The sequence below is a fragment of the Mytilus trossulus genome, chromosome 11, assembly GCF_036588685.1.
Source record: "Mytilus trossulus isolate FHL-02 chromosome 11, PNRI_Mtr1.1.1.hap1, whole genome shotgun sequence".
NCBI classification, from domain to species: Eukaryota; Metazoa; Mollusca; class Bivalvia; order Mytilida; family Mytilidae; genus Mytilus; species Mytilus trossulus.
In genome coordinates this window covers 65,872,749-65,887,317 of record NC_086383.1, presented here as the reverse complement: position 1 = coordinate 65,887,317, position 14,569 = coordinate 65,872,749, and the positions used below count along the sequence as shown (strand labels likewise).

General features: G+C 31.3%; 2 protein-coding genes across 3 annotated transcripts in view; one reads left to right on the top strand and one right to left on the bottom strand.

Annotated features, from left to right (window-relative positions):
- The window catches only part of LOC134691429 (biogenesis of lysosome-related organelles complex 1 subunit 5-like), a 280,858-nt gene that overhangs the window by 22,813 nt on the left and 243,476 nt on the right, over nt 1-14,569 (top strand). The window lies entirely within an intron of this gene.
- The window catches only part of LOC134691428 (uncharacterized), a 58,530-nt gene that overhangs the window by 2,082 nt on the left and 41,879 nt on the right, over nt 1-14,569 (bottom strand). The window contains exons 6-11 of the mRNA XM_063551952.1: nt 8,701-9,138; nt 7,650-7,807; nt 5,906-7,132; nt 5,051-5,131; nt 897-977; nt 102-555 (exon numbers count right to left, since the gene is read on the bottom strand). Coding sequence (XP_063408022.1) covers nt 102-555; nt 897-977; nt 5,051-5,131; nt 5,906-7,132; nt 7,650-7,807; nt 8,701-9,138 — 2,439 coding nt within the window. The remainder of the gene's footprint in view (nt 1-101; nt 556-896; nt 978-5,050; nt 5,132-5,905; nt 7,133-7,649; nt 7,808-8,700; nt 9,139-14,569) is intronic.

Below are 14,569 nucleotides of genomic sequence, written 5' to 3'. Positions count from 1 at the left end.
GTCTGCATACACTTATACACTAAAATATTAATGAACTTTGTGAATAAGAAAGTAGGAGTTGAAAAAATGCTCTGAAATACAACTGTTAAAAGAATATTTACCTAATATTTGATTTTTAACAGATTTCACTTCCTCTACAGAAACAGTTTTAGCCAAAATCTCATTTAGATGATCTGTATACAGCCTTGTTGGTTTGCTGTGTTGATCAAACCGTTTTAAAAGGTCGCTTAGTATATTACGTAATTCATTAAAACGTTTATCATCAAGATGAAATATTCTAGAGTGTTGTAATTCGTTTCTTGTCAGTCTTATGCGCTCAATATCATCTCCAATAGCTATGTCTGTAGTCTGAATTCTTTGCCATGGACCACCCCATGAATTACTAGGAATGTGTTTATTAAGATTCCTGTGCTCACTGTACAAATATGTTATATCACAATCACACCTTGGACGTAGACATGGTTTATCCGGTTTCAATAGATCATATAAAACATCAGCAAGAATATTCAGCGCTATCATTCCCATCTTTGAAAAATTGATTTCCTCTTTTGTGAACTGAAATACAGATTTCGGTACAGAATTATGATACAAAACATGTAAAATCCAAAAATAAGACATGTAGGCCTAAATAGATTTGTTTGGTGGATCGATTGTTAATTTAAATGGGTGGTCAAATAAGTTAAGTAATGCCACCACAGCAACACAAACAATATAGTAATAAATATAAAAATAATAAGCTAGCCAAAAAGTAACTCCACCTTAAGATTTGTTATCGTTTTCACAACTGAAATCTGTAAATGATGTACAAAGTAATAAAGAAACAGAGACAAATTTCTGCAATAAAATATCCTAGTACAAGCAAATGAGAACAAAGCTAGATATGTGATATAACGTACCCCTGTCAAACTGGCTGCTGCTGTCGCCTCATCACGGATATTTGAAATGTCTCTATTACTAGCGTTGATACGGATAAACACCTGCAATTAAAGAAAATAACCTTAAGAGAGCAAGCGTACATTCATCAACATCATTTTCTCTGCAACACAAATGACGAAAGCTTCTAATGTCCTTTGTATTTTCGTCATTGATCCTTTTCAGGTATAATATTTGGCAAAAATATTGTGTCAAACCATCTATTGATTAGTAACTTTGATAATGTATAATGATCATGATAGATAGCTTCTTAGCCATGTTAAGGTAGCACAATACAAAGATTTTATAACTCCAACTCCAAAGTTTTAAAATGTTGTAACTTTCTTGATAATGCATGAAAATTTATAAAAGTGGTAGTTTTGGATAGCTAACAAATTACTCTTTCACATTAATGCAATGTTAGTATTATGCAACACTTATGTAACCAAATATAATGATAACTGTGTCTAAAATATTTTTCACCAAATTTCCACTTTCAAATGAAATTAGCTTCTGCATTGGTATCCCTAGAGGTTTGGTTTTATTATATATTGTTCATTGGGCCATTATCTACAAAAGGGTGTCTCAGATTTCAGATAGAATGTTTGGAACAAATTTTAAACCTAATTAAACATTATCTTCTTTTATGTGGTGAGGATCTTTACACTAATTAGAGATTTATGAGAGAATAGAAGAACATAGAGACAATCTGAGACACCCTTTTGAAGCTCATGATGTGTTGATTAAGATTTCGTTAAAATTTTCTGTGTAGTTAAAGAAATGATAGAGCTAAATTCATTCAAGTGAACTTACCCAGATTTTGTCACTAATTACATAATAATTGATTACATAATGGTTGCATAATAAAAAATTTGCATTCATTTAAAAGATTAATATTTTATCTATCTATATATACCTCTTTTATTATTTTCTATGCATTCATAAGAAAGTTACAGCTTTTTGAAGGTTAGTGATTGGAAGTAAAAAAATCTTTGTATTGTGCTACCTTAATATGCATATTCAGGACAAAAATATATTAATGTAAAATAAATCATGTTTTGTGCTAGACCGACACTCGGAGCTGGATATGCTAACATGCTAGTTTGCAAGATAATAGTCCACATGAAGACATTTCACCAATTTAAAAGTACATGTATATGGTTTAACCAGACTGGAGAATGAACCCTAGACTTCCCGCACATGAGACGATCGAGGTGGTCTAGTAAATGTTGACCTCATACCTATGAATAGATAGTAACTAAAACATATAATAGGGATCTTCCTCTTATCATTTATACAAACTAAGTTGTAATCCAAAATATATTACTAATTTGATTAAACATCTGAAACCCCCCTTTTTACAGGAGTTTTGGATTACATATAACAACAATGACAGCATGGATGTGGTGAACTCTAAAATAAAAAAGGGGTCAAAGTCCCCAATTACAGTAGAATTTTTTTTTAAACCCACATTTGCCCAGAAATCTCTGTCTTTCTTCCAGTTTCGTTTGACAACATGAGACATAGTAAATATATATGTATCTTTATATCTTTATATCAATATACAGGAATGAGCACAATAAAGATTTTAATTGAAAAAAATCAACGTTACCTGATGATAGCTATTTGTTATTGTTTATATTGAAAACAAGATCATGACTACAATTACGTTACATCTTAAATCCACAACAACAGGACCTACTTCAAAAACGTTTTAGTAGTTCGGTTTCTTTTTAAAAATTAAATTATGTTAGAATTACAAATAATTGATACGGACTTTGTCTCCTTTAACAGATAACACCTGTCTCATTTTATCATTAGAGATGTTTGTCTTAGCAAATGTGATAATAGTTTCATGACATAAAGTATTTGTATCTGAAAAAAAATACATTGTTGGAAGATGCAGGAGAACCCGGAAGATATATATGACCTTCAGCAAGAAAATTGGCAATCCTAGTTAACTTTTAAATCAGTGTCGAAAGAACCTGTCAAAGTTGAAGTTCGAATTTACAGCCACGGCTTAACAAAAATAAACAAAGGACACATATAGATTCAAGATAAAATGGTTTTTTGGTGATAGTGATGTGTTTGTAGATCTTACTTTACTGAACATTCTTGCTGCTTACAATTATCTCTGTCTGTAATGACCTTGGCCCAGTAGTTACAGTGAAAAATATTAAGTAAAAATTTACAAAAATTTACAAAATTTAAGAAAATTATCAAAATTAACTACTAAGGCCAATGACTGTCAACTGACCATTTTGATTATTCAACTTTTTTTGCTGTACATTATTGCTTTTTACCGTTTAATTCAATCTATAATAATATTCAAGATAATAACCAAAAGCCGCAATTTGTTCTTAAAATTACCAATTCAGGGGCAGCAACCCCACAACAGGTTACCTAATAGGTCTGAAAATTTCAAAGCATACATATCTTGACCTAACAAACAATTTCATTTCTGGTCAGATTTACTTTAAAATCCTTTGGTCCCAGAGATATGAGCCAAAATCTGCAATTTTACCCTAAGCACTATTTTTACCCTGTATGTCATCTTGGTTTACGGGCGGGGTCATCGGACGTATTTTTTTAAACCATATATTCAAATGATGGTTATGGAAAAGTTTGGTTAAAGAAGATTCATATTATATTAAAACATTTAGATACAATTTTTGATAATCATCAATTAAAGCAAAGTTTAAACATACGTTTAAAAAAGTCATCTGAATAAATTTAGATTAAAACATTTGAAGAAATTAATTATATAATTAGTGGGTCAAAACTTCAATTGATGTAACAAACTAAGTTTATTAAAACTATATTACCGGATCAATGGAAATAGCACTTTGATGTACCCTCACAACTGTAATGCAATTAGTATAATGAGATTAATCATTTAAGAAATATATGGTTGATGTGCTATCACCAATGGGCTTTTTTACTATGTTTGACTTCTTTTTTCTCAGTGTTTTATATATTTACAGATCACAATGGCCGTAATAACCCTAAACCTATGTACACTAACTGTAATTGCATGTACACGAGAGTTGTTCACAAATGTAAATTTAATTTCATCTATAACATAGAATCGAATTCCACTGTTCTAGCAATTACCATTTGATTTGTAAAGGAACTGTTAAAAGGTGGTGGGCTGAGCTTTAAATTTGGAAAAAGACAGGACAGGAGTTTTGAGTAAAAAAAAGCCAGGATGATCAACTTTGCCGAATAGAATGAGAATATAAGAAAAACAATACTGCAGGCCAACATTTTTCATCCTATTCCCCAACCTTCCTTCATAAAACTAAAATTGTATCTCCCTTTTTGGTGTTTCGCAGTACATCAAAGATAATTAAGATACACGTACACTCGCGAAGACGTATTATTCCGAAAGATATATACTTATACAGTGAGTTGATGATTTGGTGAATGTTATTTTCGCTTTTGCATTCAGATACTTCGATTACGACTTATGCTTAAAAAGAACGTTTGTACATTGCAAATTGATATTTTTTTTATTATTTCTACGTGAATTTTACCGAATATAAGATACTTGCAAAACACTACAATTTACTGCAAACATTTTTAGTAATGCATTTTTGAGTGCATTGTTGAATTAGAAAAGACCAGTGACAAATGTTTCTGTCTATTCGGGATGAATTATGTGTACCGCAATGATGATGCTACAAGTTTTGATAAGGAGTACAAAAAAGCTATCTAAAGTTGTTTTTTTATAACAAAGCAATACATCTAGTTTAGACAAATACTTCGGTAAAATCTTGATTAATAAACAAATACCAATGTTATTCAAATAACGTTTCTTCTTAATACATAAACGGTAAAACTCATGTTTTAAATACCTTGTTTTGTGTAAAATTAACTCGTACAAGCCCTACATTGACTATCGACTGCATGCAGACAAAACATGATTTAAACTACATGTAAACATTTAAGTTTATAACAAATTGTGTATAGTTTATGTGTGAATCACAGTAACACAACCCCAAGTTTAGATCAATGTGAACACGGCCTAACATTGTGTAATGTGTAGGTTTGTCAGTGGTTGAATATATTTTATGGTGATATCTATCTGAAATATTTAAAATAAAAATATCAAAAATTTTAAACAATTGCTGGTTACCTTAGAAGATGTAGTTTGGGCGTGACTGGTGTTATCTCTGTTCTGGTTGAGTCCAGGTTTAATGTCACAACTAATTGGCAGCTAAAATAATTTAAAAAAATCTAATTTATTCGTACTACTATACATGTGTGCTACAATTAATTATAGGTGTGATTCATGTTGCTCAATCTTTTGTTTCTTACGCTGTGTTTTGTGTGCTGATGTTTGTATTTTGTGTCTTTTTCTTGTGTGACAGTGCATTGTTAGATTCTTTCAGAATTTTGATTTTGTTCATTCTTTTGCCATCTATTGCAACTTTTTTGCATGCAATTTGATAATCGATTGAAAATATTGGACTAATGATGCAGCCTCTGTTTCTATTCAAACTATTAAAACTAAGTATTTTCTATCCCAGGCATAGAGTACCTTAAACGTTTTGGCACAACATTTTGGAATTTTGAAACCTCAATGCTCTCCAATTTTGTACTTTTTTGGCTTTATGAACATTTTGATATGAGCGTCACTGATGAGTCTTATGAAGATAAAATGCGCGTCTGGTGTACTAAATTATAATCCTGGTACTTTGATAACTATCTATTTTCCTGTTTTTCTAAATAAGATAACGCTCTTTCTTATAGTAACTGAACAATTCACATGAACCCAAAACACTTCGACAAAAATGTATGTCTCCCCTTTTTATCGAGAAGTCCAAAAGTCAACCATGGAAACAAGCAACAAACATATATAGTACTCAAAAGGGATTGACACTACAGATGGCAATGAAGAATATTAGTTTAGTTCTGGTGAACATATACAAAACGAAAAAGGTTTAGGTCAACACATTGTAATCAGGTACAGCACTAATGTTCCACTTACGCATGATCGTCTACTGGTCAGATCTTGCCAATCATTAATGAATATATGGGTGCTTGTACATTTTTCACAGTAATATTCTGGAATCTGCTCCTCACTAAAATCATTTGATCCTGTCACAGACTCTGGTTTTGTAAGGCCACATTCCCAACTTTTCCAAAATTTCACATTAAACATCTTAAATCTTGTGTTTATTATCTTGACAATTTCCTCTGTCACAAAATCGTCAATGTATTTGTACAAACCTCTCTCACGTTCTTTCCCAAATTGCCAAACCTGAATTTGAATCCAATTTGGACATTTCATTATATGTAATTTTGCTAATTTGGTCGTTTTATCTAACTCAAAGACAGCTGAGCTTCTGAAAAGAGCAATTTGTTTTTTTTGTGCCTTTGTGACAACTTCTGCTACTTTATATTTCCTGCATAGGGATGCAATTAAATGATTCATTAAATGAGGTGGTAGAAACCTAAACATATAACATAACCAGTTAGACTTAGTACATGTGTATTCTGTCACGTTAAATATTTCGTAAATATCACACTCAGGTTCTGATTTAATCATACAAGGTATATAATAAAGATGTTTGTCATCAACAGCGTCTCTTTCAGTTCCTGATATGTTTGGACGTATAATGATATCAAATTTCTCCATTACGTTCAGGATGTGTTCCTTGTGGTTGGAAAAAGTGTTTTCACTTTTACTAAATATGTCGTCTAAAACCTCGTTATGTAATTTGCCTCTACTGTACAATTCATCCCATTTTGTTCTATTTTTAATACTAATAGCTCTAAATTTCTTTGCTGTGACTATACATCTAAAAGCATTGGACAACCACTGTGTGTCTAAAATAATATAAGAAGGAAGATCTTTGAAATAAACTAAAGCTCTGATCTCATGGTGAAATTCCAGGAACAATCTGAGTTCCTCATCATTTAGTGGATTATGTGTATCAGTAGAGATGTGCTGAATTTCATTAAAGGAAATAATTGGTAACTCCTTCTTTTTTTCATGAATTCGTTTTTCAAGCTGAATAAATTTTAAGGGATAAACTTGGTTCCATGTTTTCATTTTTCTGGCTAAATATAGAACGTCTTCTCGGATTTGTTGGAAAACACTGGGATCATCTTCTGTGTTGGAAATGAAGTATTCTTTTCTTATATGTCTTAGTTCATCTTCTGACATATTCTCCGTAAAGGTAAAAATCTTTTCTCGATATGCATCGTCAATCTAGAAAAAAAAATTGTTTGTTGGTTTGTTCAAATAAATGAATGCTTTGAAAATATTTGAAAGCATGAAGTAAATACTTAAGCTATGTAAACATATATGATGATCATATAACTATATTATATTAAAAAAAAGCAATATAAGAACAGAACTTCTGTGAAATGTGATAAAGGATTCGATTTTCATGGAAACACTTCAAACTGACAAAGTTATTTCATTAGATATTGTCAAAATGTTGATTTGGAGTTTAGTATGGCGTTCATTATTACTGAACTTGTACACATATTTGTTAAGTGGCCAGCTGAAGGACGCCTCCGGGTGTGGAAATTTCTCGCTGCATTGAAGACCTATTTGTGACCTTCTGCTGTATTCTGTTTTATAGTCGTGTTGTCTCTTTGACACATTCCTCATTTCCATTCTCAATTCTACTGATTACATTAGTATACACTATCAGTAAAACATGATGGTCCTGTACAAAAATGAACGAACGGTAGAAGTACATGTAATCCATAAACATTACCTCTTCTGACTCAGAGGTCACAGCATCTTTCCAAGTACCAACAATAACTACTGGTGGATCAAGATCATCTGATGTTGTCTTGCTATCAGCAGAATTACTTTTGTCCTCTTCCAGTCTACTGTAGCAATGGATCGAGTCCATCCATAACTGGAATAAATCTGCAAAGAAATAGAATAATGATGTCCATCACCATTTATTAAAGTCTCATGAATATCTGTAAGTTAATTGTAGTTAAAAAATCCAGAGAAGTAGCTTTACTATTATGTAAGTGGGTATCAATTCAAAGAAATGATGAACAACACATCACAAGCTGTTTTCTTTTCACCAGCACTACAATGTTATTAGAAATTGTAATAAATTTACTGTTTCTATTTTAAGGGAGACAGAATCATGGTACCATTGTATTATATATGTATACTGCATTACTTAAGTTATTTTAGGAATATATTAATGTGATATTTTAGGTATGAAAATAAATCACTCTTGTTATATCTCTACACATTCTCTAGATATATCTAAGACAACTTTTAAAATGTTGGGAAAAAATAAAAATATCAATTCCAATGAAAGGTTACTTGAACATTTGGAAATTGTTAAGCAAACTAGACATCACTTAAAGAATAGAAGTGTTAAAATAGCTGACATCAATCAAAAAACCTGCCAACTGCATAAAACATTTGTGTACAAGATTTGGATTTTCCATATTGTCTACCTTATGAAAGAATGAAAACAACTGATAGGTGATATATAAATATGACATTTATGTGAGACTGACAAATCTCTCTTTTAAACAAAAGCTATCATTAGCTCAACATGTTAGCATCAAGCACTACTGTAGAGACATTCATTGTTGAAATGCACATTTGGTGCAGTAAAATTAGAACAGTTAATTCTAGTAATTGAGTGATTGCCTCCCATATGTCCTTCTTTACTTGGATCATAAATGGGGATCTATAGTTCAAGACAACAATTTGCATTTTCAGTTAAGAAAAAGTTAAATAAAATATAAAATATTTTAAATCTCACATATCTTATCTCTATGCAATGTTACCTTGTGCATTTTTGTTGTCAGCTTCATTGAGTTTTGTTACAACAAGATAAATTGCATCTGAGGACAAAAAAGTTTGATGGGTATGGTAAAATTCTTCATCTCCCGCAAAATCCCACAACAATAAAGTGGCATACTCCTCTTTGTCATTGAAATCAACATTAGATTTAAGCATGCTTTCTATATCCTGTTTTGCCTGTTCTAATGATTGGTTTCGTTGTTGTGATGTTGATAGAAGTTCAACTTGAGATTCAGTGGTTACTTGAAGTTTTCTTTTTTTAGGCTGCTGGGTTACTGTCTCTGATTTCTCTGATTCATCAAAACTTATTGATGGTTTGTTTTCCTTAACAGCTTTATATGTTCCTTTTTCTTTTGATGCTTCAATTGTTCCTTTGTATTGTTTCAAAAGTCTTGCATGAATTTCAGTTTCTTCATTGACTCCTATCATTAGAAAATTACAATAATATAGAAAAAATGAAATACATGTTAAGTAGGCTCACATTATATAATAATAAGCAAAACAGTTACAAAATAAATGTTTTCCATACAATTATTTTTCAACCATTAGTTCAACAAAAATACCCAAGAGCAGTTATGACAATTGAAAAGGAAGTTGTTTGTAATTGGTTGTGATTTTGATATAACCGATTTGATGAAAACCACAAATTGATGCATATTCTACACATACTTTATTATCAATATTTTGCTAAATAAAGTTTCAAACTACTATTGATGATAATACAATATTCCTCAAAATTATAAAAAAGCATGCATTAAGAATCAATATATTACCTTAGAAAAATAAAACTTGAATCACTATGAGACAGTGTGGTTAATATATAATTGTTTACATCCTTGTCCTTTGGTCTTTGGTGGATAGCTGTCTCATTGGAAATCAAAACACATTTTTATATCCATGTCTCCACATGTTAAAACAGCATTAGCTACCAAATCTACACCAACAGTATTGATTTGGAACATTCAGAATTGATTTAGACCATATTTGAAAGTTTATTAGTAGTTCAAAAAGTCCACAAAAAGCAACAGAAAAAGCGAACAATTTTCATGAAGGATCAACATTTTTTGACTGGAAAACTTCTAATTATACGTCAACATACCCTTTGGACCTTAATGCAGTCCAATTTGAAAATGGGACCCAAAATCCAACCAGATGCTCCGCAGGGCGTAGCTTTATCCGACCGCAGAGGTTGAACCCTGAACGGTTGGGGCAAGTATGGACACAACATTCAAGCTGGATTCAGCTCTAAATTTGGATTGCGATTAAATAGTTGACACAGCATAGGTTTCTGACACAGAATGAATGTGTTCTAATGAACTTAAAAATTTTGTTTTCTCTTAGAGCAATTCACTATGCTGTTGAATATTAATCCTCTCAAAAAAATGTTTGAAGAAATTTTCTTTTTATTTATGAAATTTCAAATGAGAAAAATTGAACCCAATTTTTTTAATCACATCCCCCTTTCCCTTATTCCAAAACTAATCTCAATTAAAATTTCTAATGGAGTTTGCAACAATAACTACTCATTTAAATACATCATAATATATTAAGATGTAAAAAAAACTGCTTGTAATCACTGAATGGTAAAGATTATTTTAATTTATCAGTTGGTAGTAAAAAGTGAATATACATTGTATATTGTATATAACAAAGATTTAAGTTGATTCTGGACAAAGAAAGATAACTCCAATTAAAAAATATTCTTGCTATTGCACAATATTGTGAAATTAGATATTTCTTGTTGATTCTGGACAAAGAAAGATAACTCCAATTAAAAAAATTCTTGCTATTGCACAATATTGTGAAATTAGATATTTCTTGCAAACTATTCTGGACAAAGAAAGATAACTCTAATTAAAAAAAAATTTGCTATTTCACAATATTGTGCAATTAGATATTTCTTGACATTGCGCAATACTGTGCAATTGAAAAGACTTGCTATTGCACAATACTTAATATAATAATTTTAGATCCTGATTTGGACCAACTTGAAAACTGGGCCCATAATCAAAAATCTAAGAACATGTTTGGATTCAGCATATCAAAGAACCCCAAGTTTTCAATTTTTGTTAAAATCAAACTTAGTTTAATTTTGGACCCTTTGGACTTTAATGTTGACCAATTTGAAAACAGGACCAAAAATGAAGAATCTACATACACAGTTAGATTTGGCATATCAAAGAACCCCATATATTCAATTTTTGATGAAATCAAACAAAGTTTAATTTTGGACCCCGATTTGGACCAACTTGAAAACAGGGCCAATAATCAAGAATCTAAGTACATTTTTAGATTCAGCATATGAAAGAACCCAACCGATTCATTTTTTGTCAAAATCAAACTAAGTTTAATTTTGGACCCTTTGGACCTAAATGTAAACCAATTTGACCAAAAGTTAAGAATTTACATATACAGTTAGATTCAGCATATCAAAGAACCCCAATTATTCAATTTTGATGAAATCAAACAAAGTTTAATTTTGGACCCTTTGGGCCCCTTATTTCTAAACTGTTGGAACCAAATCTCCCAAAATCGATACCAACCTTCCTTTTATGGTCATAAACCTTGTGTTTAAATTTCATGGATTTCTATTAACTTATACTAACGTTATGGCATGTATGGTGCAACCAGATGCTCCGCAGGGCGTAGCTTTATACGACCGCAGAGGTTGAACCCTGAACGGTTGGGGCAAGTATGGACACAACATTCAAGCTGGATACAGCTCTAAATTTGGATTGTGATTAAATAGTTGACACAGCATAGGTTTCTGACACAGAATGAATGTATTCAAATGAACTTAAAATTTTTGTTTTCTCTTAGAGCAATTCACTATGCTGTTGAATATTAATCCTCTCAAAAAATGTTTGAAGAAATTTTCTTTTTATTTATGAAATTTCAAATGATAAAAATTGAACCCAATTTTTTAATCACATCCCCCTTTCCCTTATTCCAAAACTAATTTCAATTAAAATATTCTAATGGAGTTTGCAACAATTACTACTCATTTAAATACATCATAAAATATTAAGATGTAAAAAAACTGCTTGTTATCACTGAATAGTAAAGATTATTTAAATTTATCAGTTGGTAGTAAAAAGTGAATATACATTGTATATTGTATATAACAAAGATTTAAGTTGATTCTGGACAAAGAAAGATAACTCCAATTAAAAAAAATTCTTGCAGATATTTCTCGCTTACTATACTGGACAAAGAAAGATAACTCTTAATTAAAAAAAAATTTGCTATTTCACAATATTGTGAAATTAGATATTTCTTGCCATTGCACAATACTGTGCAATTGAAAAGACTTGCTATTGCACAATACTTAATATAATAATTTTAGATCCTGATTTGGACCAACTTTAAAACTGGGCCCATAATCAAAAATCTAAGTACATGTTTAGATTCAGCATATCAAAGAGGCCCAAGAATTTAATTTTTGTTAAAATCAAACTTAGTTTAATTTTGGACCCTTTGCACTTTAATTTAGACCAATTTTAAAACTGGACCAAAAATTAAGAATCTACATACACAGTTAGATTTGGCATATCAAAGAACCCCAATTATTCAATTTTTGATGAAATCAAACAATGTTTAATTTTGGACCTCGATTTGGGACAACTTGAAAACTGGGCCAATAATCAAAAATCTAAATACATTTTTAGATTCAGCATATCAAAGAACTCCAAGGTTTCAATTTTTGTTAAAATCAAACTAAGTTTAATTTTGGACCCTTTGGACCTTAATGTAGACCAATTTGAAAACAGGACCAAAAATTAAGAATCTACATACACAGTTAGATTCGGCATATTAAAGAACCCCAATTATTCAATTTTGATGAAATCAAACAAAGTTTAATTTTGGACCCTTTGGGCCCCTTTTTCCTTAACAGTTGGGACCAAAACTCCCAAAATCAATACCAACCTTCCTTTTATAGTCATAAAACTTGTGTTTAAATTTCATAGATTTCTATTTACTTATACTAACGCTATGGTGCAAAAACCAAGAAAAATGCTTATTTGGGTCCCTTTTTGGCCCCTAATTCCTAAACTGTTGGGACCGAAACTCCCAAAATCAATACCAACCTTCCTTTTGTGGTCATAAACATTGTGTTTAAATTTCATTGATTTCTATTTACTTTAACTAAAGTTATTGTGCGAAAACCAAAACCAAGAATAATGCTTATTTGGGCCCTTTTTTGGCCCCTAATTCCTAAACTGTTAAAACCAAAACTCCCAAAATCAATCCCAACCTTTCTTTTGTGGTCATAAACCTTGTGTCAAAATTTCATAGATTTCTATTAACTTAAACTAAAGTTATAGTGCGAAAACCAAGAAAATGCTTATTTGGGCCCTTTTTGGCCCTTAATTCCTAAAATGTTGGGACCAAAACTCCCAAAATCAATACCAGCCTTCCTTTTATGGTCATAAACCTTGTGGTAAAATTTCATATATTTCTATTCACTTTTACTAAAGTTAGAGTGCGAAAACTAAAAGTATTCGGACGACGACGACGACGACGACGACGCCAACGTGATAGCAATATACGACGAAAATTTTTTCAAAATTTGCGGTCGTATAAAAATCTAAGTTCATTTTAAGATTCAGCATATCAAAGAACCCCAAGGATTCAATTTTTGTTAAAATCAAACTAAGTTTAATTTTGGACCCTTTGGACCTTAATGTAGACCAATTTGAAAACGGGACCAAAAGTTAAGAATCTAAATACACAGTTAGATTCAGCATATCAAAGAACCCCAATTATTCAATTTTGATGAAATCAAACAAAGTTTAATTTTGGACCCTTTGGGCCCCTTTTTCCTAAACTGTTGGGACCAAAACTCCCAAAATCAATACCAACTTTCCTTTTATGGTCATTAACCTTGTGTTTAAATTTCATAGATTTCTATTTACTTATACTAACGTTATGGTGCCAAAACCAAGAAAAATGCTTATTTGGGTCCCTTTTTGGCCCCTAATTCCTAAACTGTTGGGACCTAAACTCCCAAAATCAATACCAATCTTCCTTTTGTGGTCATAAACATTATGTTTAAATTTCATTGATTTCTATTTACTTAAACTAAAGTTATTGTGCGAAAACCCAGAATAATGCTTATTTGGGCCCTTTTTTGGCCCCTAATTCCTAAACTGTTGAAACCAAAACTCACAAAATCAATCCCAACCTTTCTTTTGTGGTCATCAACCTTGTGTCAAAATTTCATAGATTTCTATTAACTTAAACTAAAGTTATAGTGCGAAAACCAAGAAAATGCTTATTTGGGCCCTTTTTGGCCCCTAATTCCTAAAATGTTGGGACCAAAACTCCCAAAATCAATACCAACCTTCCTTTTATGGTCATAAACCTTGTGTTAAAATTTCATAGATTTCTATTCACTTTTACTAAAGTTAGAGTGCGAAAACTAAAAGTATTCGGACGACGACGACGACGACGACGACGCCAACGTGATAGCAATATACGACGAAAATTTTTTCAAAATTTGCGGTCGTATAAAAACCAAGAAAAATGCTTATTTGGGCCCTTTTGTGGCCCCTAATTCCTAACCTGTTGAAACCCAAACTCCCAAAATCAATCCCAACCTTTCTTTTGTGGTCATAAACCTTGTGTCAAAATGTCATAGATTTCTATTAGCTTAAACTAAAGTTATAGTGCGAAAACCAAGAAAATGCTTATTTGGGCCCTTTTTGGCCCCTAATTCCTAAAATGTTGGGACCAAAACTCCCCAAATCAATACCAACCTTCCTTTTGTGGTCATAAACCTTGTGTTAAAATTTCATAGATTTCTATTCACTTTTACTAAAGTTAGAGTGCGAAAACTAAAAGTATTCGGAC